At 50.9% G+C, this 22795-nt stretch overlaps 1 protein-coding gene across 2 annotated transcripts in view; it reads left to right on the top strand.

Annotated features, from left to right (window-relative positions):
* The first annotated feature begins 330 nt into the window (after nt 1-330).
* Zbtb16 (zinc finger and BTB domain containing 16) overlaps nt 331-22795 on the top strand; it is a 176513-nt gene continuing 154048 nt past the window's right edge. The window contains exons 1-2 of one of the 2 annotated variants that reach the window (XM_029481755.2): nt 331-613; nt 3571-4927. In XM_029481755.2, coding sequence (XP_029337615.1) covers nt 3660-4927 — 1268 coding nt within the window. In that variant the 5' untranslated portion in view covers nt 331-613; nt 3571-3659. Of the gene's footprint in view, nt 614-731; nt 880-3570; nt 4928-22795 lie in introns of those variants that run through there. The other variant, XM_021171973.3, reaches the window with a different exon arrangement.

The raw sequence follows: 22795 nt of genomic DNA, 5'->3' as shown, positions 1-22795 counted from the left end.
AAACCTGGGGCTAAAGTGGGAACCGCTTCTCCCTCTCATCCTTCTGACCCCTTGGGGACTGCCAGGTTCTCTGCGGCTCCTCTTCCTTGCAACCTTTTGCCCTCTCCACCTAGCCAACGAGCAGCAGCCGCTGGCGCCTGGGCAGCAGCTAGATGTCAGGAGAAGCCCGGAGCGCCGAGCGCTGGGAAGGGAGGGGAGCGCCCGGGAAGGGAGGGCAGGGCTGGGAGAGCGCACGGGCTCTGCCAGGGCGGGGGTGGGGCGGGGTGGGCGGGCCAGGACCGGCCAGGGGGAGGGGAGGGGGTAGCTGTGGGCAGGGAGCCGGGCTCGGCCGCCAGCACTAAAGATGGAGAGGCGCCGGGGCCTCGCAGGGGAGGGGGCTCGGCGTTGACGTGGGACGCGGCGGAGGCGCCGCAGCCGGTGGTGATTTGCTAACCTAGCGGCAGAGAGGAGTTAAGGGTGACGAGAGCGGGTACTGCGAACTGCCGGGCGATGCCGCCGCTGCCGCCGTGAGATCCGGAGCAACAGTTCCCCAGCAACACCCCTTCCCCGATCCAGGCACACCCCTAGCCCCCCAGGCACGCACACCCACCCCAAGCTCCAGGCTCCGTAAGCGGTAAGTGTATGTGTGTAGGAAACCCGGGAAGGACTCGCACCGCCCAGCGACCGCCTCCCGCCAGGGCGCCCTGGGGCGGGAGAGGTTTAGGCGGGTGGTGCTAGCTTTGGCCACTCGGCCGCTGGGCTCGTGCGGGGTTCTCTGGTTCCTGCTGCAGCAGCGATCGCCAGTGCCCGTTGGGGGTCAGCTAGAAAGCGGCGCTGAGGCTGTCAGCTTGGGCGCAGCTGCCTCACCAACCTTCCTTCTCCGGGCACGGTCCGGTCCGGGTGAGAGGTGGCAGGCCGGGAGGTCTGCCAGGGCTGCGGGCGCGTGTAGTCGGGGACTGGGTGTCTTTGTACAGGCAAGGGCTGGCGGAGGAGCAGAGAGCCTGGGTGCTCATATGTATGCGGACCGGTGCGCTTGGCGTGAGATAGGATTGTGTCTTATTTATTTGTGTTTATTCGCTGGCGAGCTGGGGAGCTAGAACCGGAGGAAGCGAGGAGTGAACCTGGGGGTCGGGTGGGAGGGGATTGGTACCCGATCGGGTTTTGTTTTCTTTAGAGAAAACGTGGTGGGATTTTTTTTTTTCTTCTTTTTGATTGGACTTGATGCCCTCTTTTAAGGAGAGAGGGACGCTTCGGAGAGACTCTGGCGCTCCGAGTCCTCCTCGGCTCTCGGTGGGAACGGCCCGTGGAGCGGGAGCTCGCTGTGCGCTCCCGGTCGCGCACGGTGGGTTCCCGGCTCTGCACCTGATGCATTCGGGATGTCTTTCCCACCCTGGCGCGCTGCAAGCTTGCCCAGCCCCTCGCACGCTCCCGCACGCGCTCGAAATGCGCACGATCCTGCCAGCCTGCGAACCCCACCGGAATGCACAGGAGCGCACCGCTGCAACCAGCTCGCCTCCTCCCCGCCACGCTCCCAGCGTGTTTGACTCGGGCACGCCGGCAGCTGGTGCGGGAGGCCGGGGACCCTGCTAGTGGCTTCCCGGGGATCACGATCTTGGGTGGAAGGTGGAGGACCCAGAGATTTCTTCTCATTTGGCCTCCCACCACTCGCCTTAGGGCTTTTGTGCATCGTTTTCTCCCCTGGGGGGTTGCGCTGCCCGGCCGGCCTAGCAGCGGCGTCCAGCCCGCTCGGACCTTCTCCTTTCCCCAGTCTCTTTCGCTTTCCCCCTTTCTTAGTTCTGTTCCCTTTCATCCAGGCACCTGACTCCTGGGGAAAAGTTGCTTTCCCAAGTTTGCCAAAGTCCTATGCAAGTCTCGGCGGGGGTCTCTGGGAACAAGGGGTGTGTTGCACCATCGATCCTCGGAGCTCTGGCGGGTTAGCGCTGGCTTTGCCCAGAATTGGCTGATCGCTGCACCTAGGGACGGTCGGATCGCCGGTGCGGAGCCGCCGGTTAGGGAGAGGGCACCTTGATTTCCTTCAAGGCCCAAAAGGTTCCTTTGAGCAGCGCACCTTCTTTATTTTGGCTTCTCCCCCTTAGTTCTCCAAATCTCTGATCTCTCCCGAAAGCACACCAGGCTCATGAAGCTTTTGAGGAATGGATATCTCACCGTTCTTGATGATGCCCTCCGTTTTCACTTTGGGGTGGGCAATAAGAGTGGCCAGCCACTATTGTTAACTCTTTCCGCATGAGTTTTGCACCTAAGAGTCCTTAAGACTCCTGTTGAGGGTGAAGGCAAGCTCTGTGAAGAGTGGCTGAGAGCCTAGCTCTCTCCACCCTCTTCCCCAGGCTGTGGGAAATGTTGGCTACAGAGAGACAGAGGTTGGGACCTTATCCCGTTAGGTCTTTCTGCCTATGTCCCAATGGCTGTTCAAAGTTGGGAGCCTCTCAGTTATCCAGAACACGTTCTGGGAGAGGCCTTTGTGTTCCAGCCCTGTCTTCCCTTCTTTTGGGCTTAACTCACGCCAGAGATGCTGGTGCCAATGTCACTTATAGAACCATATTCAGTGTCAGTTTTTCTCTTTGTTGCTGGGCTTGCCAACACCTGGGAGGCATCCAGTCTGGTGTGCACCCTCAAGGCTGTTGGGACCATACCCTCCTATGGTGTTACCCACTTTCTCATTTTAGAGCGTTCTGTCCATTGGGGGGGGGGCTTGTGGGCTGTGGGTAAAAGAGGAGGCTGTAGCATCTTGTATAATTGTTTGTAGGTGTACATTCGCGAGTGTGCATGCCTGCGCAAGCACGTGCACACACACACACACACACACACACACACACCTTGGACACATACAGCAGCTTTAAAGAACTTGTAGTTAAAAATGACTTAAGGTAGAATGTGATGTGATGGGTGTGAGGGGGAGGGGAGTGCGGTGTGGTGTGTTTGTCACAGCCTAAGAATGGGTCTGCCAATCCTGTGCAGCCCTGACTTCAGGGTGCAAGGACAGAGGCCATAGAAACCACTGGATGATGGAGAGAAGTCATGTCTAGGATGACTAGGAGAAGACAGCTTCATGGCCAGCAGATCTGGGACCACCATCATGTTTAACAGCCCTGGCTAGATCTGGTTGTCTCCTAAGGCCGTCTCAGTGAGCCAGAACTAGAAAAACATTGAAGATGAGGGCTTGCCCATAGTGGTGGACAGGAAAACTGAATGCTTTTTACTTTTAAGTAAGTTTGTGAGTCTCATGGTGAACACTGGCCTTATCCAGGAAGGCTCTGCTCTCAGGCTTGAAGAATGCCTAGGATTCATTGCAATCATCATTTCACTTTATCCGATGGATGCGTGCTTCAGAGCTGTGGGGGAAAGAGTGTGGGGAAGCACAAACCTTCCTTTTCCTCTCAGCACCCTGGGCATGTTGGAAAGAATGATGGTACCTTTCTAGGAAGCCCACTCCCCTTCCGCTACCCCTCCCCCCGCAACCAAGCCTCTTTCTGGGGTAGAGGCATACTGTAGCCTTTGGATTTTTATTATAAGGGACACTGGGGAAGTTGTTGTCACTTGCTCACCCCTTTCGTCTTCTCTTTCCTTCTCCAGTCCCCTCTGCTGGCCCCGACGTCTACCCCGCCCCACCTTGCAGAGCAGAGAAGGAAAGAGAGCCCCATGCCTGAGCCCAGGGGAGCATCATGGATCTGACAAAGATGGGGATGATCCAGCTGCAGAACCCTAGCCACCCCACGGGGCTGCTGTGCAAGGCCAATCAGATGCGACTGGCTGGGACTTTGTGCGATGTGGTCATCATGGTGGACAGCCAGGAGTTCCATGCCCACCGGACGGTGCTAGCCTGCACCAGCAAGATGTTTGAGATCCTCTTCCACCGAAACAGCCAGCACTATACTCTGGACTTCCTCTCGCCAAAAACCTTCCAGCAGATCCTGGAGTACGCCTACACGGCCACACTGCAAGCCAAGGCGGAGGACCTGGATGACCTGCTGTATGCAGCTGAGATTCTGGAGATCGAATACCTGGAGGAGCAGTGCCTGAAGATCCTGGAGACCATCCAGGCATCTGATGACAATGACACAGAGGCCACCATGGCTGACGGTGGGGGCGAAGAAGAAGAGGACCGTAAGGCTCGATACCTCAAGAACATCTTTATCTCGAAGCATTCCAGCGAGGAGAGTGGCTATGCCAGTGTGGCTGGACAGAGCCTCCCTGGGCCCATGGTGGACCAGAGCCCCTCAGTCTCCACCTCTTTTGGTCTCTCAGCCATGAGTCCTACCAAGGCAGCCGTGGACAGCTTGATGAGTATAGGACAGTCACTCCTGCAAGGAACTCTTCAGCCACCTGCAGGGCCTGAGGAGCCCACACTGGCAGGGGGTGGGCGGCACCCTGGGGTGACTGAGGTGAAGATGGAAATGATGCAGGTAGATGAAGCCCCTGGCCAGGACAGCCCTGGGGCAGCTGAGTCTAGCATCTCAGGAGGGATGGGGGACAAGCTTGAAGAGAGGAGCAAAGAGGGGCCTGGGACCCCGACTCGAGGCAGCGTCATCACTAGTGCCAGAGAGCTGCATTATGGGAGAGAGGAGAGTGGTGAGCAGCTCTCCCCTCCTGTTGAAGCTGGCCAGGGACCCCCTGGGCGGCAGGAGCCCCTGGCACCCCCAGTGGAGAAGCATTTGGGTATCTACTCGGTGCTGCCCAACCACAAGGCCGATGCTGTGTTGAGCATGCCGTCTTCAGTGACATCTGGTCTCCATGTGCAACCTGCCCTGGCAGTCTCCATGGACTTCAGCACCTACGGGGGTCTGCTGCCTCAGGGCTTCATCCAGAGGGAGCTGTTCAGCAAGCTGGGTGAGCTGGCTGTGGGCATGAAGGCTGAGAGCCGCCCTCTGGGGGAGCAGTGCAGCGTGTGTGGGGTCGAGCTTCCGGACAACGAGGCAGTGGAGCAGCACAGGTAAGCCCCTGCAACCATGCTCTGGCTTGCATAGCGTTTCTTTATGCCAGGACCATCCTGAATCTGGGGACCTGACTCCCTTGTGCTCTTTGAAAATCCACACCGAACCATTCTTCTCATTATTGAGGCATAGGCGGGCACGGTTATTTTCAGAGGACAGTGAGAAGAAATGGTGTCTATCTGTAACATCAGGGAACTCTTGGGGTCAGCCTGTAGGCCCTCCTTGCCATTTTGCTTTTGGGCTTCCATCTGGTTTTCCTGTGGTTTGGACTACACTTTTGTTTTGCCTAGAGTGACTGTTTAATAATAAAGTGATGAAAAAGAAGGGCAGAAAGTGGGGTTCAGGCTGAGGGTCTCCTCTGATCTGGATCTAGCCATGGTATCAGACCAGCTTTTTCTTTCCCCACTGTCAGCATCCTATGATGAAAGCAGGGGCTGGGGGTCGTTTAAGTCCTGTATATACCCATAGGTCTCAAGTGTCTCTTCTGGCAGACACATTGTGAGGCAGAGAAAGCTTTAGTTAAATTCAAGGAGAAGAGTTTTGGTCTTACAGTCTATATAGCCTCTTCTCATGCCATCTCTTATCATAAAGGCTAGCCTTGGCTGCCCTCTGGCTTCTGGCTTCATCTTTGCAACCCCCTTCCCACTTTTTGAGTTCTTGTGATATGTCTAGTTTAGGACAGGCACTTCACCTGGAATTGCACCTTTGTTACAACATCCCCCAGAGGTAGGTTGTGTTTCTTTTAGTAAGACACAGGGAAAATGCTGCGGCTGAGTTCTACCAAGGCAGGAAGATGCAAAGTAAGACATCCTGTGCGTGATGGTTCCTTGTAGCTACCCAATGAAGAAGATCCTTCCTGCACAACAGGTTGGGGAGCACTGGCCCAAAGAAGGGAGTCAGCAGTGGGTTTGCCTTTTCTGTTTGCCATAAACTACAAGCCCATCATTTTCGCCCCTTGTCCCTGAGTCGGACCAGTTGCGCCCACAAATCTGGTTTTCGGTTGTTATGGATGCTAACTTTTTACCCAACTTCCGGCTGGCTGATTTGCTGACCTTGGGTGGATTTTCCACCTTTGTGTGCATTCTTCCTCCTCCTCCATTCCTGTTGCTCATTTAGGTGGGGGAACTTGAGGGGGTGGGAAACCGATATAATCACCTCTAGCCGCAGTGTGCTCCGGAAGCTTCCTGGTCGGCCGAGCTGAGCTGTACCTTATGGAAAGTGGTACTCAGCTAAAAAAGTAACCATTTCTTTTTCCAGAGAGTACAGAAAATAACAACTGCGGATATGTGTCTTCTTAGGACTTGACCTGCTCAGAAAATAGATTGATGAAATTGTGCTTGGTTTTGCTCTCGTTTTTCTTAAGAGGAAACCCCCCTCTGAACCTTGACCAGAGAGGTCTATCATTCCGGATGTGAATGTGCTGTGAAAAGGGGGGGTAATGTGGAAAGTCACTTTTTAAGGACAAGTTTTTGGGTGTGTGTGGGGGGGTAGAGAGAGCTCTGTTGGTAAAGTGCTTGCTATGCAAGCGTGAGGACCTGCATATGTAAAAAGCCATGCACTCAAAAAAAAAAAAATTCAGCAAAATGCAGCTGCAGTCATAGCCCAGGGGAGGTGGAGATAGACTGGAATCCTGGAACTGTGGCCAGTCAGCCAAATTCACAAGCTCCAGGCGCAACAAGAGATCTCATCATATATATACACACACACACACATACACACACACACACACATATGTGTGTGTATGTGTACATATATATATATAAATATACATACACATATACATATATATTTGTGTGTGTACATATATTTTGTGTGTATATATATATATATATCCATATATATATGGATGTGAAGAACGATTGAAGATTTCTGGCTCCCATAAGCACACGCACACACTCACAAATAAAGTGATTTTTACCGATTTTTTTTAAAAAGAAAATTTAACTTATCTGCTTGAGACAAGGTCTTACTCCATAACCCTAGCTAGCCTGGAACTGGCTATGTAGACTAGGCTAGTCTTGAACTCACAGAAGCCCACCTGCTTCCTGTGTCTTAAGTGCTGGGGCTAAGGTCGTGTACCACATGCCTGGCCTTTTTCTGGGTCATAAATCTCCCAAGCCTTCCTTACAGAATCAAGAATTTTCAATGAGTCCATGTATGTAGTTTTTTTTGTACTTAGGAAGGCCACAAAAGATGTAACTGTCCCGAGAGTTCTGGGTTCTCCTGTGATGGAAGGAAATGAGGGTTGGCTGAGCTGTGTCTGAGCGGACAAGTGCAGGGGTGAGCATCTGTAGATGCTCTTAGAGCTCCCTGAGCTCAGTTTAAGGGTTGATGCTGACTGAAGTGACACCCAAAGTCACTGGGGCTGTGGCCACCATCTAGTTACCATGAAGGTGAAGAACTGCCTCTGTGTCCTTCATTTTATTCCAGCCTTATTCCTGTGTCGCACCGTTGGCTTGTGAGGTTCCGAACATTCCTGTGTGTTGGAGCCCGTGTGAGGTGATGTAGACTATGTCCCTGTCCTCATTAGCTTGTAACAGTGAGGCTTAATTCTGGAGTTCTTGCTGCCACACCATGTGCTTTTGACTGAGGGTGGAAGTGAGTCCTTCACCCTGAGCAGCTAGATCTGGTGCCAGACCCCTCCGTGATAAGCTCTGAGGTCCGAGGACATCAGGAGAGGGAGAAGACATTTCTCTGAGTATGCAGCCCTGGCTACCCCTGGATAGATGTACTTCGTGGGAGGCCTTTGCCGTCCTCCCTCCCGGCGCTTGGATTAATGTACCACCTCCCCATTTCCCACTGTTCTGTGCCTCACCCCCCTCCCACCTAGCATCAATCTGAGACATGTTCAGTGGAAGAATAGTCATCACAGCCACGAGAGCAAACAGCAAGGCAAGATTGAAAAATCAGATGCCAGAAAGCCACGGAGTTGGCCAGGATCCTGACAGGGAGGTCTATGATAGGGTACAGGCTGCAAAGTTCCTTTTATTTAAAGCCATCAGGTTAGCGTGTTGGTGCAGATGAAGCATCTGGCATTTATTCTTGCTGGGGGAAGAAGAAAGGGCAGGGTACAGAGAAGCAAGGCAGGAAGGGGCTCGTTGGTTATTGAATTACATTCATAGGTTTCTCCATAACTTGATCCCAACCTGGGGTACCCTGAGGGGAACACCTCTTGACTGGACAGAGGGGTAATGAAACTTGGAGGGGGGGGGCGTTGTGTGTCATGATCCCTGGATCAAATGGCAGGATATCAAAGAAATAAGGAAGGATGGATGGATGGATGGATGGATGGATGGATGGGAGGAAGGGAATACCAGACAGAAACACCACTTGGATAAATCTGATGGATTTACTTAAGTGACAGAACCTGAAGGAAGCTAGCCAGTGAGAAGACACAGTTGAGCAGCTATCCTCTCCAGATTTTGGACCCCTGGGTCTTTCCCAGTAAGCCATAATAAAAGGACAGTGTAGAGAGAGGGGACCCTAGCAGGCTTCTGGAAGATGGGACTCGCTTGTCTTTTTTTTTTTTTTTTCTCTGAAAAACTGGAGCAGTTATTGGTTTGGGTGTGGTCTAGGATCCAGCTCACCTGATCCTGAGATGCTCCTGACCCTTCCCAACCTTACCCAGCTGTCAGTAACATTACACGAGCAGCGGAGTTGACCCGTGTGGAGACCCAGTCCTCATTTATGGCTGTGTCTGCCTAACTCCCAGGACAGCTTTGGTTGCATTCTGGTCCTTTGGTGCTGTAGAATCAGAGCGAGGCCTGGATCTTCTATAGGATTCTCTGTTGTGTCAAATACTGACCAACCCTCAGGACAGCTCAGAGGCTCTGCTACTCTTACTTAGTTCTGAAAGGGAGGTTCAGACACTAAGGGATGGTCTTGTCTGGATTCCTGAACCCACTTGTGGTAGAGCCCTTCCCCAAAACTTTCTGGGGCCTGCTTTAGAACATATGAGCCATGTTATAACCCATCCTGGCTGGGATGTTGGGGCTCTGTTTGCTCAGCTTGGCCTTGCTCACATGGCAGATGCTGTTTTCAGTGAGGGATCATGCAGAGGGTCCTATGGCCATTAACAGTTTGATTTGAGAGAAGATCTAGTGTACCCCAGTTAGCTTTGAATTCACGATATATCTGAGGACGACATTTTTTTTGAACTTCAGATGCTTCTGTTTCCGCCTCCTGCATGCTGGGAATCTCACCATGGCCAGTTTTAAGTGGTGCTGAGGATTAGATCCAGGACTTTGTGTATGCTGGGAAAGTGCTCTTGCAACTGAACATCCCCCCCCTCTCCCCCTCCCCCTCTCCCCCTTTCCCCCTCTCCCCCTCTCCCCATCTCTCTCACACTGTGGCCTTTGAACTCCTGGTGGTCCTCCTGCTACAGCATCCCAGGTGCGAGATCTGAAGTCTGAGCTCCCATGCCTGACTTCCAGGCACCTCTGAGGTAGCACCAAGTTCCTGTTTGGAACAGAGTAAGCTGTGGAGAGCCACAGCAGCCACATTAATAATATGTGATGCTCTATTGACAGACTTTCTCCTCACCCTTCTGAAGGAGGGGGTGGGGCTGGCAACCCGGGCTCTGGCTCTGTGATTACAAAGTCGGAGAGGCTCTGAAAGCTAAAAGGTTTTGTGTAAGTTTGTAGCAAACTCGTTTAGTGGCAAAAGCTGATGCGGGGCTATATTTAGCCTGCTTTATTTTGCATATTCATATGTTTGGCTGCAAAAATATTAATGTGTTTGATTACAGAGTGCTGCCCTAGATGCCACTGGAGCTGGTAAACACAGGTCCCGATAAGGCTAACATCTGCATAGTTCTGATTTCTGAAGCGCCTGGGGTGGGTGGGGGGGTTGGGTAAGGGATCCTGGGCTAATATGAAGCCCCGCCCCAACTTAGAGATAAGGAAAATGGTGAATCGAGGAAGTGACTTGCTGATAGCCACACAGCTATAAATGGTCAAGGCCAGGCTCTCTGCTTGCCATCTTGTTCATGAGCCTTGGGCACACTGCAGCAGTCCTTATAAGCACATGCATGGTGCTGTTCTGGCTCAGCTCCACCTGACCTAGTCTTTAGGTACCAGCACCATCCCTAAACTGCCAGGGTTGGAGGCTTCAGCCATCTTCCTTGACGTCAGTTCTAAAGGTCAGGTGTCTCCAGGCTTTGCTTAGTAGCTATTTACAGCTACTATGTCATTCACAGATTCACCCCAGTCCTGTTCAAGCCCGTTTCTGTTTCCAGGAAGTATCCTTTTGGGGTGATGCATGATTCTGTAACTAACTTCCTGGGCTCCTGGAAACCTGGTCCTTTGGAGAGGTCTGTGGCTGTGTAAGGGAGTAAGATGGTTTGCCAGGGTGTGTCCCGCTGTGTTGGAGGCCAAAGCTCTGAGTTACATGTGTTGTGACCCCCTTTCCATCCTGAGCTTTCTTTCTAAGAGTACTTTGCTGGTGAATTGTATTTTATTCCATGGTTTTGGATTCCTCATTGTGGGATCAGACAGCCAAGAGAGGATCAGTTTGATTTCCGTCTGTCTTCATTGACTTGTGGTTTTTGGATTTATCATTCATTCATTCATTCATTCATTTATTTTTAGACAGGGTCTCACTGTATACCCTTGGCTGTCCTGGAACTCACTATGTAGACCAGGCTGGCCTTAAACTCACATAGATATGCCTGCCTCTGCCTCCTAAATTATGGGATTAAAGGCATGTGTCACCATGCTCAGCTTGTTGATTTGTGTATTTTTTTTTTCACTTTTTAAACCTGCTCAGGGTTACTTAGCTAGATGAGATCTGGAGTGAACTCTTGACTTTCATAGACCTGCATGTTGTAGGAAAATCCTAACAACTCTTTAAAGCCGTCTTATCCTAAATGGCTAAGCTCAGACTCCACTTTTGATTTCTTGCTAATTTGGAAGGAAAGCATTTCCAATTACTACGTGTGTGTGCCCGTGTTTGTGCTTGGGAGTATGCCTGTGTGTGTGCTTGTGCATGTCTGCGAGAGATGACTTTAAAACATACAACTGAGAGTTAAAGTGTAAGACTGAAGAGTCTTGCTAAATGAAGATGAGAGGTGAAGAGAGGGTTCTGAAATGTTCCATGATAAATAAAAGTTCCGTTTGGCATCTTAGGTGAGGCGGGTGGCGCTTCTATAGTTATTTTGGTAGAGTGTCTACGTCCAACCCGGTGCCTTATACACAGTGAATGTGCTTGTACTGACTCTGTGTCACAAGGCTGATTTTATCACGTACTGGCTGTGTGACTAGGGTTGTGGTGGTTAACCTCTCCAGGCTTGTCTGTTCATTTATAAAATGCGGATAACAGGACCTACTCAGGGGGTCATTATAAGGAGCAACGTGTAAATATTTGCCATGCATGGAAATGCACAATGCATGCGCTCCATAGGTGTCTGCCATTTGGAAGCCATTGCTATTGTATAGAAGAACAAGTCTGCAGTACAGGTTCATGGCTTGCTGTGCCATTCCAACCCTTGATTCCCGGAGGGTCTGTCCATCGTCCATGCCTTCAGCACTGTAAAACTGCTATGGTGTGTGTGTGTGTGTGTGTGTGTGTGTGTGTGTGTGTGTGTTGGGTGGTGACTGACTGAGTGCAGCTCTGTCTTTCCTGGGAAGTAGACTGATGCACTCTGGTGTCCGGGTACACTTTGTCCCATTGACCCAGGGCTTTGTGGGCCATGCCAGTTCTTTAGATGTAGCTGGGCAGTGCTGCCCAAATGTCAGGCCCAAATGCAGAGCACAGATGCCCTACACTCTGCGTGCATAGGGCTCAGTGTGTGTAGCTCTCTGGTGGAGGGGTAGTCAGCACACAGACTGCCTTACTACGGGCAGTCTTGGGCTGGGCTCACACGAACGAACACTAGGTGCTAAGAGCTCCCTCCCTAGGCATCCTTCCCATAGTGATCCAGGGACAGTGTTGAATAGTTGTCATATGTCAGCTTCTGAGCTGAGTGCTGCGTTTAGCTCCTAGCTGGCCTGTTAGGGGAGTGTTAGTCTCACATTCCCGACGGCCAAGGAAAGCCCAAGAGGTTAGCGGACTTGCCTATGGTAAGCAGCAAAGGATGCTAGGACTCACTTTCTCTAAAGCTGAGGGACCAGCTCTGGCCTCTCATTTCTCCTGGTCACTTCCCAGGCAGTCACCTGCAAATGGCATAGTAGATAGGTGTTCAGGGACCCAGACCACACAGATCCAGGAAGTCCTATGCCCCATCTTACTGACAGAGCAACTGGCCTCTAGAGATAGAACCTTTTTATGCTGACTAGAAAACAGAAAACCAGAGAAGGGAGAGAAAAACCCATTTTCAAAAATAAAAATTCTGCATTGTTAATTCCATGCCAGCAGAATCAGAAATCCCCCTTTCTACTGTTTCCCCTTAAAAGCCCCTGTGTCCTTATTATGCTGGCTCAGTCTGAAAAAAAAAAAAACTATGCTTGGGTTTTGCCTATTCGAAGCTTAACTCTGCAGCTGTGGGGAGGGGCTCCAGCCCTTTCTTGTCGGCATGGAAACTTTGGCTAAAACTCCCCCAAATCCTGTCTGAATCTCAGTTCTGAACTCATGCTCCACTCTGACCCTGAGGCCTGATTCTCTTCAGTGTGCACAGATTGTGTTCGGCATTACCAGAAGAAGGATCCAAGTTAGGTAAGAGGAAGGACTTCCTGAAACAGCACAGCATCGCCGGGGAAATTTCTCAAAGACCTGGTGACAGATATTTTGATGAAGAGGTAAAAACTCTAGCCCTGCACGAGTTCTTTACAGCCAACAGGAGTCCCCAGGCTCTGTAAAGACATACAGCACACCCATCGGACATGCTAAAAATAAGATCCGCACTCCATCAAACCGTTATCTTTGCCCAGGACGGGGTGGTAATACATGACATGAGTTAACTGGTAGCAGCAGGGATGGAGTAAGGAGTTGCCTGCCTACCTTCCACTTCCTTGTGACCCTAGCCTGATAGGTGAGCCACTGAGCCGCAAGTCATCCTTTCCTGGGCTAAGTGGATTAGCTGAGGTTGTGATCTTAATGCCATTAGGTCTGTTGGCACGACCCTCCTTGCCATCATGAGAAGCAGATCTGGCCTAACGTAATGGCCCTCTGGGCAATCCATCAAGCCCGGAGTACGGGGTGTGGGGAGCATTACTAGTGTTAATTTGGGGGAGTCTTTTATGGTGACTGGGAAAGAAATGGAAGGATGGTTGGGAATTTATTTATTCAAGCCATTCAGCAGGTTAGCGGCTGCTGGGGTCTACAGAGGCCACCCCCTCCCCCATTTCTTCAAGGAAGGCCCCTCCCTAATCCCTGAAGCCCGGGCCTGATTACTTCCAGAGTTGGAGCCAGGACTTAGCAGGCTCTTGTTTCTCGCTGAGGCTCCTTATTAGGAGCACCTGGCGTCATAAGCCTCTAATGGGAACCAGCGTTCTCCTCCTGCGTGACCGGTGACAAGTCGCCCTGTCAGCCGGGGCTCGGCCGTGCGAGGAAGTTCTTATTAGCTTTATGGTCAGGAGGGCTTGTCCTGTTCAGGAAATGAATGTTGCCGCTAAAGGTCCTCCACCCTGACCTCGGCGGTGTAACCTGTGCGGGCCTGGGAGACCCACTCAGGATGCTTGGGACTGTAGCCTCTCTCTGGTTCTCGTCATATGTAAAGAGGGGATCATTGTGGTGTGGGTGCAGCCTTGAACTTTTGATTTATGCAATGAGAGTGACTTAACCCTTTCTGAGCCTAGAGGGCTGTGCAGTAAGACAGACCCAGGATGTGTATCTAGATATATGCGAGCCCTTGTGTGTGTGTGTGTGTGTGCGTGTGCACGGGTATGTTTGTGCACCTGTGTGCACGTGTGAGTGCATGCCTGTGAGTGTGCTCTTATGTGCAAGTGTGTGCACCTGTGTGTGTAGTTGGGAAAGAAGACACATCACAGGTCATTGGGCTGTTAATGGCAAGGGAGTCTTTTAGGGTCTTTTGTCTGTCTGTCTGTCTGTGTCTGTCTGTGTCTGTGTCTCTGCCTCTCTCTGCTCCATCCCTTTCTCCTAGATTTCCCACAATGGTTGGCTGCACAGTGGCGAGCGGAGAGAACGTGGTGTCTGGAAATGAGGATGGGTTCTTCTCGAAGCTGTGTGGACAGGGCGGCGTTCCCAGACGCTCGGGTCTGGGTCGGGAGGAGGAAGTTTAGGGGCATGCCGTTTGGCAAGATGGTATCCTGGTCAGTAGGATCATGGGGCACACAACACAAACACATAGCCCAGTGGCCCTGGGACTGTTGGTTTGAAAGGACACGCACCTCTCTTTAATGTCTCTCTCATGAAGTCAGATTAACAGAGTTAAAGAATAGTGTGTGTGTTTCTCTCAGTACATCAAATGTTCTCCCCTCCGCCCCCTCATAGTTCCAAGTCCTTAAAGCAAGGTCTCTCTGGTTGTCACATGGTGTCCCCCCTGCCCCCCATGCCTGAGGGAATGTTTCTAAATGCGATTTTTTTTTTTTGCCAAGAACAGTGGCGTCTGACCTCATTCTTAACGGAAACTTTCTGCCTGCTTTGTTTTTTGAGAAAAGATATTTGTGCGTTGTCTGGCCAGTGGATGTTCTACTTGGTCACTACTGCTGGTTTAAAGTCCTCTGGTGACAAAGGAATACTGCACCTTAAGGGGAGGCTGTGGAGTGTGGCCTAGAAAAGAGGGGTCAGCGCAGGCAAACACCTCCTTGGGAACCTCACAGATCTGTCTCTGTGTTTGTAGCCTCGTTGATGGCAACTCACAGAAAAAATACAAATTAGTGTTTTTCAGATTGTGGGGTTGGGGACAAAGAGAAATAACATATTGGTCAGCCACGTCGAGTCCATTAAGCCCAGGGTTTTGGAGACTGAGATCTAAGCCTGTTTCAGGGCCCACACACTGGAAGCAAACTTACTTCCTCTTAGACTTTTCTTCTTCCTTTATGTAGCAAAACCACACACATCTCATGAACAGTTCCTGCACAGCTCGGGGAGGGTGAAAGTTGTGGAAGTCACCAGCCACCTCGGGGTCGGAAACATGCAATGTCGTCCTTTAAAATGGTCTGCTAAACCAAGGCTGCGCTAACATTTGTGAATCTACCTCCCTGCATTCATTCCCTTGCCCCTTGGCAGAGGGACTGAAGGTGGTACTTAAATGCAGTGGGAAGCTAAATCAAAGGAGTCTAAAATCACTTCTTTACCTGAAGTTCCTTATGGGAAAACTGACTGGGCCTGTGCTGGCTGCAGGCTCTGTAGGGCTTCCAGCTCAGTGGGTTTGGGGCCACCACTCACTTTTTCATAATTATCTTATTTTACTTTCTGTGTCCTGACAGCTATAAGAACGTGTTTGGTTTTTTTTTTTCCTCCCTTTTTGCCAAGTTGCAGATAAATACCACCTCCCCCAAGCCAGATTCAGTGGTGTGTGTGGGGTGCAGACCAGAACACATCTTGGCATTCCTTGTTGCAAAAGTGAAAAATATCTCTGTTTGTAGTTAATTTTAGTGGCAAGCAGATCATGTTAACTGGGTGTAATTACTTCCAGATATGGCCGAGGGTTTTGTGTGTTGGGATGAAGGGCCTGGTAAGTGCTCACTTCCTGTGTAAATTAGCCTCTTCCATTCTGTCTTTCATTCTGGCCAGCCCTGGACTGTGTCATTCTCCCGCTTTCCCCCTCCCAGCCTGCCGCCCTGGGGGTGAGACTGCTTGCTGTCCTTCCGAGTGCAATTCTTTTGTCACTTGCAGACACTTGCCTTGCTGAGTTTACACTTAGAATGAGAAGGGTTTTAAAAGGCCCTCACTGGTGTCCTGCCTGCCTCTGTCCCACAGATGGGTCCTGAGAGTATACCCTAGTCATGCAGGCTGCATCTTAGCAATCAGAATGTGTGTGTCAGCATGCGTGTGCTCACGTGTGCATGCTTTTATGTATGTATGCACATGTGTGCAGAGGTATAGATGAATGTGCATATGTGTATATGCGCATGCACGTGTGCACCCTCCACTTTTACTTTTTGGGGACAGAGTCTCTCAAGGCATGAAACTCGCTGATTAGATGATCAGATTGTCTGTCTAGCAGGCCCTAGGGATTTGTCTGATTCCACCTCCCCAGTGCCGGGGTTAGAAGGGTCCATCACCACATCCCCTTGAGTGCTTGTGATAGAACTCAAATCCCCACAGTTGCACAGCAAGCACTTTTCCAACCGAACCATCTCCGTACCCCCTTATTTTTAGTGGATTTTTTTGTGTCACCCACAACCCTCTTCTTTTGGAGACCCCACCACTACGACCCTGTCTGTCTGTCAGACGGGGTGTATCTTTGGATGTCCTGGGACTCACTATGTAAACCGGGATGACTTGAAACTCATGCCTGCCTGAGTGCCAGGGTTAAAGGTGTGCACTACCATGCCCAGCAGAACCTTACAGTCAAAAGTCTCTGGAAGATGCCAAACAGTGAAGCTATAGCCAGAGACAGGACTTATGTGTCCCATGTGAAGCCACTAATCTTGACCCAAGAAGGGGGACCCACGTATGCACAGGTCCCGGTCAGAAAAGGAGGAGACCCACCTGAGCCGTTTCTGCCAAGATATCTGGGTCCCCGGGATTAGAATGGAGGAGAAGGGCATTCAACTCAAGTTCTCCTGAACTCTGCTTCTGCCCGGTGGCCAGCATTCTTGGTGCTGCTTGCATAAGAGGTGACTGTTTATCATCCTGCATCGGCTCTACTGATAACCCTTGTGGTCCCTGGAACAATCTACTAGAGCTAGATGGCTTGATAAGGGCCACCTTTCTCCGTGTGGGAAGATAAACTGTAGGGGTCAGGTGAGGGGTGGTGAGTTAGTTAGGCGTAGTGACTACGGGTGGAGGCTGTCGATGGGGTGCAGTTGTGGGGAAGAGCTTGAAGGAGGGGGCTGTGGTGGCCTTGGGTGGCTGCATTGATCTCGTGGCGTCCCAGTTTCCTGCCCTCACCTCTTTCCCCCCTGCTTCATGGAAACAATTATAGACTCAACTTTGTGTTCAGACTGGGGTGGTATTGGCCATTTTTGCCTCTTCTGTCCTTTCCTTCTCTCAGTCTTAAGTTACTAAGATGATGTCCGCCTGAGCTCTTGTGCCTATCCCCAGTCCACTGCTCTTGCAGGAAGCATCTAGGCAAAGGAGAAACTTCTGACCCTCTCACCTGGTCAATAAGCTGCCTGATACTCAAACAAAAGAGTTTGGACTGGCTGCTAAAGGCAGGGTACCCAGCTGATAGCTTTGTTTTGATATCTTTGTGGTGTTTGCAGATCACGGAGTGGGCTATTTAGAGCAGGGGGTATCTGTGGAGGCAGACTGACTGGGAAGCACAAAGTCCAAGAGATTGAGAGATAGAGTCAGGCATCAAGCATGTGTGTGTGTGTGTGTGTGGGGGGGGGGGGAGGTGGCATGGGGTAGGGGTGGTGCTGGGCTCCTGGATCAGAAGAGAGATTTTCTGGAAGGTGATGGCAGTGCTAATTTTTTAGTCACTGTTGAGCTGGTGACAAAAGCGTCGCCTGTAGAGTGAGGTACGACGGCTGAGAAGCCAGGCACTAAGATTTGCTAACGGTGTACCTGGATAAGCGGCACAGCCTCTCTTTGTCTATGGCCTCGATGATGTGTTATGTTTCAAGTCCTCAGCTCGGGGAAGGTGCTGGCTGGACTGGAGCTCTAGAGTTATAGAGCTTTGAATGCTGCTCTTTTGGCCCAAGGAAGAGGCTGTGACAAGAAATAGTCTAGTTGTGACTGAATGGTGTCAGCCCTGTGCTAGCAGCCAGTGAATGAGGTCTTAGGGGATCATGGAAGTGCATCAGGAATGTAAGGGTCCCCACTTGGCCTGGGGCTAGGGCTCTGTTGTAGAAGATTGTCTAGCACTCATGGGGCCCTGGGTTCGACCCTCAGCTCTCCATAAACCCTAGTTCAGTGGTGCATGACTGAAGTCCTAGCAGGTGGGATGTGGAGGAAGGAAGGTAAGAGGCTCACACTCTGCCTCAGGTGACATAGTGAGTTTGAGGCCAGCCTGGGCGACTTTAGATCTTGCCTCAAAAACAAAAGCAAAATCTCCCAAAATAAGAAGCAAACAAACCGACCAAAACAAAACAAAACCCCCAAAACTAAAACAAACAAAAAACCCCAAGCAACAACACAGCAAGTAATCTACCAAATAAAGGTGTTTTTGCAGAAAGCTAGCATTGTAGAGACCATATTTATCTTAAAAGTCTCTTGAACCCAACATTGCTGCCACCACCACTGATGTTTGGGACATCCATAGGACTTGAAGTCTGCACTGTATTCTTTGGCCTTGCCTTTGGGAAGGTTAGCTTAGACTTTGGGAATTGATGACTCTTGGGAATTTTGTGAGTGGTGAACACTGTGGTGGTGGGGGGGCCTTCCTGGGAAGGCAGGATTTGGAAGGGGCTCAACCGCTGTAAATACTGACTTCACTTCCCAGCTTTAGGGAGTGGACGAGCTCTGGCCAAGACCCCTCTGATTACTGTAGTGTTTCTGTGGTTGTGGTTCAGCCTCCTGTGAGTTTGGGTTCCTGGGAAGTCACACTGAATCACCTCCCCCAGTCACACACACAACCCCAGACACATACAGATACACAGACAGACACACAGATACACAGACAGACATACAGATACACAGACAGACAGACAGACACACAGAAACACACAGACAGACAGACAGAAACACACACACACACACACACACACACACACACACACACACACAGCACCCCTACCTGCAACTTGGGCATCACCAAATAAAGATCAGAGTTGAGAAGAATGGATTAAGATGAAACTAAGGTAATACCTAAGGCAGGTTCAGAGCCTGGTTTTGAATCCTGATTGAGCCTTTTGGGAAGGTTCCAGAAGGCTGAGGAGCACATGTGTTCAAATTCTAGGCTGGTACCCAGCACAAACTCTATGTGGGGGTCTCAGTTCCCTTTCCTAACAGTGTTCCGAAGTCGGGATGGGGGCCGTTTGCTTCCTGTCTGCAGTGGTGGAAAGCAGCCCCTCTGAACACACCTTAGGCTGGTGGTTCTGTCTAACTGCAGTGACCTAGCAGTCCGGCTGGGCAGGGCCTGGGCTCAGCCTGTGTGCTCTCCCTTGCATTATTTATAGTAAACCCCATGAGCACAGAGTGCTAAAGCGGAAGGGTGAGTCACCCATTGAAACCATCGATGACATAAAAACAAGCAAAATGCTTACTGTGTGTTTTGTGCAGTATTTCAGGGCAGGTTGTGCTAATTTGAACACTCCTAAACTGGATCTGTGAAAGTGTACATGTGTGCGAGTAGGGGGTGGGGTGGGGGGAGAGTTAGAGTTCAGCCTGAGGGAAGCTGGGTATTGAAAATCTACTTCCAGTTCTGCCCTCTGTCCTCGGCTGCCCTCAGATCCCTCTTCAGGTTCCAGAGGAGTGCTGACTCCCTTGCTGTGGGTCACCTGTGTCTCTGGAGGGTTAAGGAGTGGCGCGGTGGGGGAGGGGTTATACTGTGTCTCCTCTCTGTCCCTGTTCTTGCTTCCTGCGGAGGAAGGCACAGTCCCTGCTTCACATGGACATCGTTCAGGTGTTTGGGGTGACTAAGAATCATGAGAGCATGTAAGAGTTGACAAGGTCTTTTGGAGCTTTTATTTCAAAACGTTTGTTTCAGGAGGAGTTACTGAGTTCTAGGGAGGCTCTGTAATTTGCCAAAGACCACATAGCAAGCTGTCGGGCAGACTAGGACTAGAAAGCGGGGCTGTCACTCTCTGTCCCCTTGAATTCCTTCTTTCCAGCCATAATCAGGGCCTGCCCAGGCCTGCTTCCCACTTCCTCCTTACTAGAATCTGACTTGAGAACTATTTCAAACCTTTGTCACTGAGCAGGGGTCAGGTGTGTTTTGGCATAGGGACTTGAGTTTGCCCCTTCCTCCTCCCCTAACTCCCAGCCTCTTTTCTGTCAGTCTGAGTTGTCAAATGTCTGTCAAGTCTGTCGTTGGTGAGGGGACTATCTGTGTTGGGGTGAGGTGGGGGTTGAGATGCAAAGACTGCTAAGACATGGGTCTTGCCCTAGAGCTTAGAATTTGAGCAGAGTTCAAAGTATTTGGAGACGATGGGTGGTGGCGGTACACACCTTTAATACCAACACTCGAGGCAGAGGCAGGTGGATCTCTGTGAGTTTGAGCCTGATCTACAGAGCGAGTTCCAGGACAACCAGGGTGACCCAGAGAAACCCTGTCTCGAAAAACCAAAAATAAAAGTACTTAGAGAGTATGTGTTGGCGTCTGCAATGGAGTGGAAGGTAACGGAAGGACCACACAGGAGAGCCATGTATAGCCAGATGAGTCAGCTTCCCTTCCCACTGGAGATGCTTTAGTGAAAATGCACTGAGTTCATTTGTAATTATCACTGAGGTGGACCTTGCAACAAAGTCCCGTGGGGTCTTGCTTATAGTGAGAGACATTTCACCCAGTAACCCTACCCAGTAACTGTGGTATGGTAAAAGAGAGGCAGTCCCAGAATTCTGGAGAGAGTGGCCGTTGAGTGGGTTGTTGAAGGACAAGTTGAATTCAGGGTATGGTGGCTCACACCTGTAATCCCAGCATTTGGGAGTTAAGATGGGAGGAGACCTGGGCTACTGAGTCTAACCCCAAAGTAGGATGTGTTTTTGTTGTTGTTGTTGTTTTGTTTTGTTTTTTAATTTTGTTTTGTTTTGTCCAGAGACATGGTTTCTCTGTGTAGCCCTGGATGTCCTGGAACTCACTCTGTAGACCAGGCTGGCCTTGAACTCTGCCTGCCTCTGTCTCCCAATTGTTGGGCTAAAGGCTTGTACTGCCACATTTGGCATCCCAAAGAAGGATTTAAAGATGAAAAGAGAGAGTGGGAACATGTGGTCAGACCCAGGAGACAGTAGAAAAAGCTCTCATCTGCCAGGGCTCAGGGTCATCATCCATGTTGGGGTGTGTGCTTGTGGGTTGGTATTCCCTGGGGCTGCCCTCAATGTTGGACCAGGCCTAAAGAAGGCAGAGAATGAAGAGGGTATCAGAGGAAACCCCCTGGACACTCAGTAAACCCAGGTTCAAAATCTGATCCTTGTAGATACTAAATCCAAAAGATCCCGTGTACTGTGTCAGTGGAGAATTCTGAGGATTTCAACTTATGTCTTTTTTGTTTGTTTGTCTATTTGTTTGTTGGTTTTTTCGAGACTGGGTTTCTCTGTATAGTCCTGGCTGTCCTGGAACTCACTCTGGAGACCAGGCTGGCCTCGAACTCAGAAATCTGACTGCCTCTGCCTCCCAAGTGCTGGGATTAAAGGTGTGCGCTACCACGCCCAGCTCAGCTTACATCCTTAACTTTCAACACACAGCACAGGGAGCAGCGTAATTGTTCAGTAAATGTAACTGTTGCTCAGTTTGGGCTATACCCTGGGATGACTAGGGACCTTGGGAGGTGTTCTGAGAAGGACCCTGGCTAGAATAGCCCATACTGATCGTCACCTCCACCAGGTATGCCTTTTACTGTCCCCAGCTTTTCCCCTATCTTTTAGAGTTGGTCTGAGAAGGAGTTTTGAGGGTAACTGATGGTCCCTAAAGAGAGTTCCTCTCCTATCTGACACTCCACCAGTGAAAGACGAAATAAACCCTTACCACCTCATCTCTGAAGGCAGAGAGCCAAGGAGCTCTGAGAAAGAGGGGCTTCAGCCTGCAGGATCAGAGAAATGACACTGTGACACTGGTCCCAGACTGCTACCGGTCTTCTTTTTTAGTAGCAATGTGATGGCCCAAAGTTAGACTAACGGTCAAGCCTTGCTTCTCGCCTACACTGACAGTGGGGCAGAGCTGGAGGCTATCTGTCACAGCCCGTTCCGGGCTGTGGTTGTCACACCATGCAATGTCTGCAAACCGACAGTGGCCAGGGGAGATAAGGGCCCCCGTTGTGTAATGAGAGCCGTGGGCTGTTTGCCCGATGGATCTGGCCCCTGGGTAACTGCTAACCTCAACGGAGGGGCGGCTGGCTTGGCAGCGCCCAGGCCCCCTTGCCGACTTGCGGGGGCCTTTTTGTGGTTGGATAAAGGAAGCTCATATAGACTGCCTGCAGCGTGGAGGCCTGGCCCACGGGGCTGGCAAGGCTCTCTTCTTTGTCTTTTTTGATGTTGATGGTTGATGGAGAGAGGGAGAGAGAGAGAGAGAGAGAGAGAGAGAGAGAGAGAGAGAGAGAGAGAGAGAGAGAGAGAGAGAGAGAGAGAACGCGCACGTGCACCCAAAAGAGGGGACACAGTCTGTGTGGGCATCTCCCATTTCATTTCAGCATAAAATAAAACGAATGTTGCAAGCTGAGAGTCCTCTGGGCCCTGGGTCCTTGAAACTTAGGAGCTTTGACTGGGAAGGAAGCATGGCTGAAGTTTCTAGAAGCCAGCAGATGCTTGCAGGAGCAGCAGAGGGGGCTGTGTTGCTGTTCCCTCCCTCCCTCCATCCCTGGATGCATTGGTGGACTCCAGCATGTGTCCTTTGCCTTTATAGGAGAGCCAGAGCCAGGCCCTTGGCTTCTTCTGTGTTCGGGTTCATCAGCTGGCCACTGGCTGAACCTGACTGAGGTGGTCACCTATTTGTCAGTTTGTCACCTGCTCCATGTCCCCCATCAGAGAGGCTTTGTGGGTCTCTTAGCACTTTGCTCTATTTCCAGGGTTCTTGATGCCCCCTAGCAATGCTTCCAGGGAAGGGGCCGCAGAGACCAGGCTGAAGCCCCTGGCTGTATTCTGTATTTGTGTCTTTCCTATCCGGGCCATGGTTTCCCTTAAACCATGATTTCAGCTCCCGTTGTTATTCTCACAACCGTCTTGTGAGTGTCTGAATTTGTAAAACTTTTACATCCCTGCTCTCCTGC

Source organism: Mus caroli, unplaced genomic scaffold (genome assembly GCF_978045245.1).
Source record: "Mus caroli unplaced genomic scaffold, Mus_caroli_1 scaffold_11, whole genome shotgun sequence".
Taxonomy (NCBI): domain Eukaryota; kingdom Metazoa; phylum Chordata; class Mammalia; order Rodentia; family Muridae; genus Mus; species Mus caroli.
Note: the sequence above shows the minus strand (reverse complement) of the source record. Positions and strands in the feature narration are given on the sequence as shown.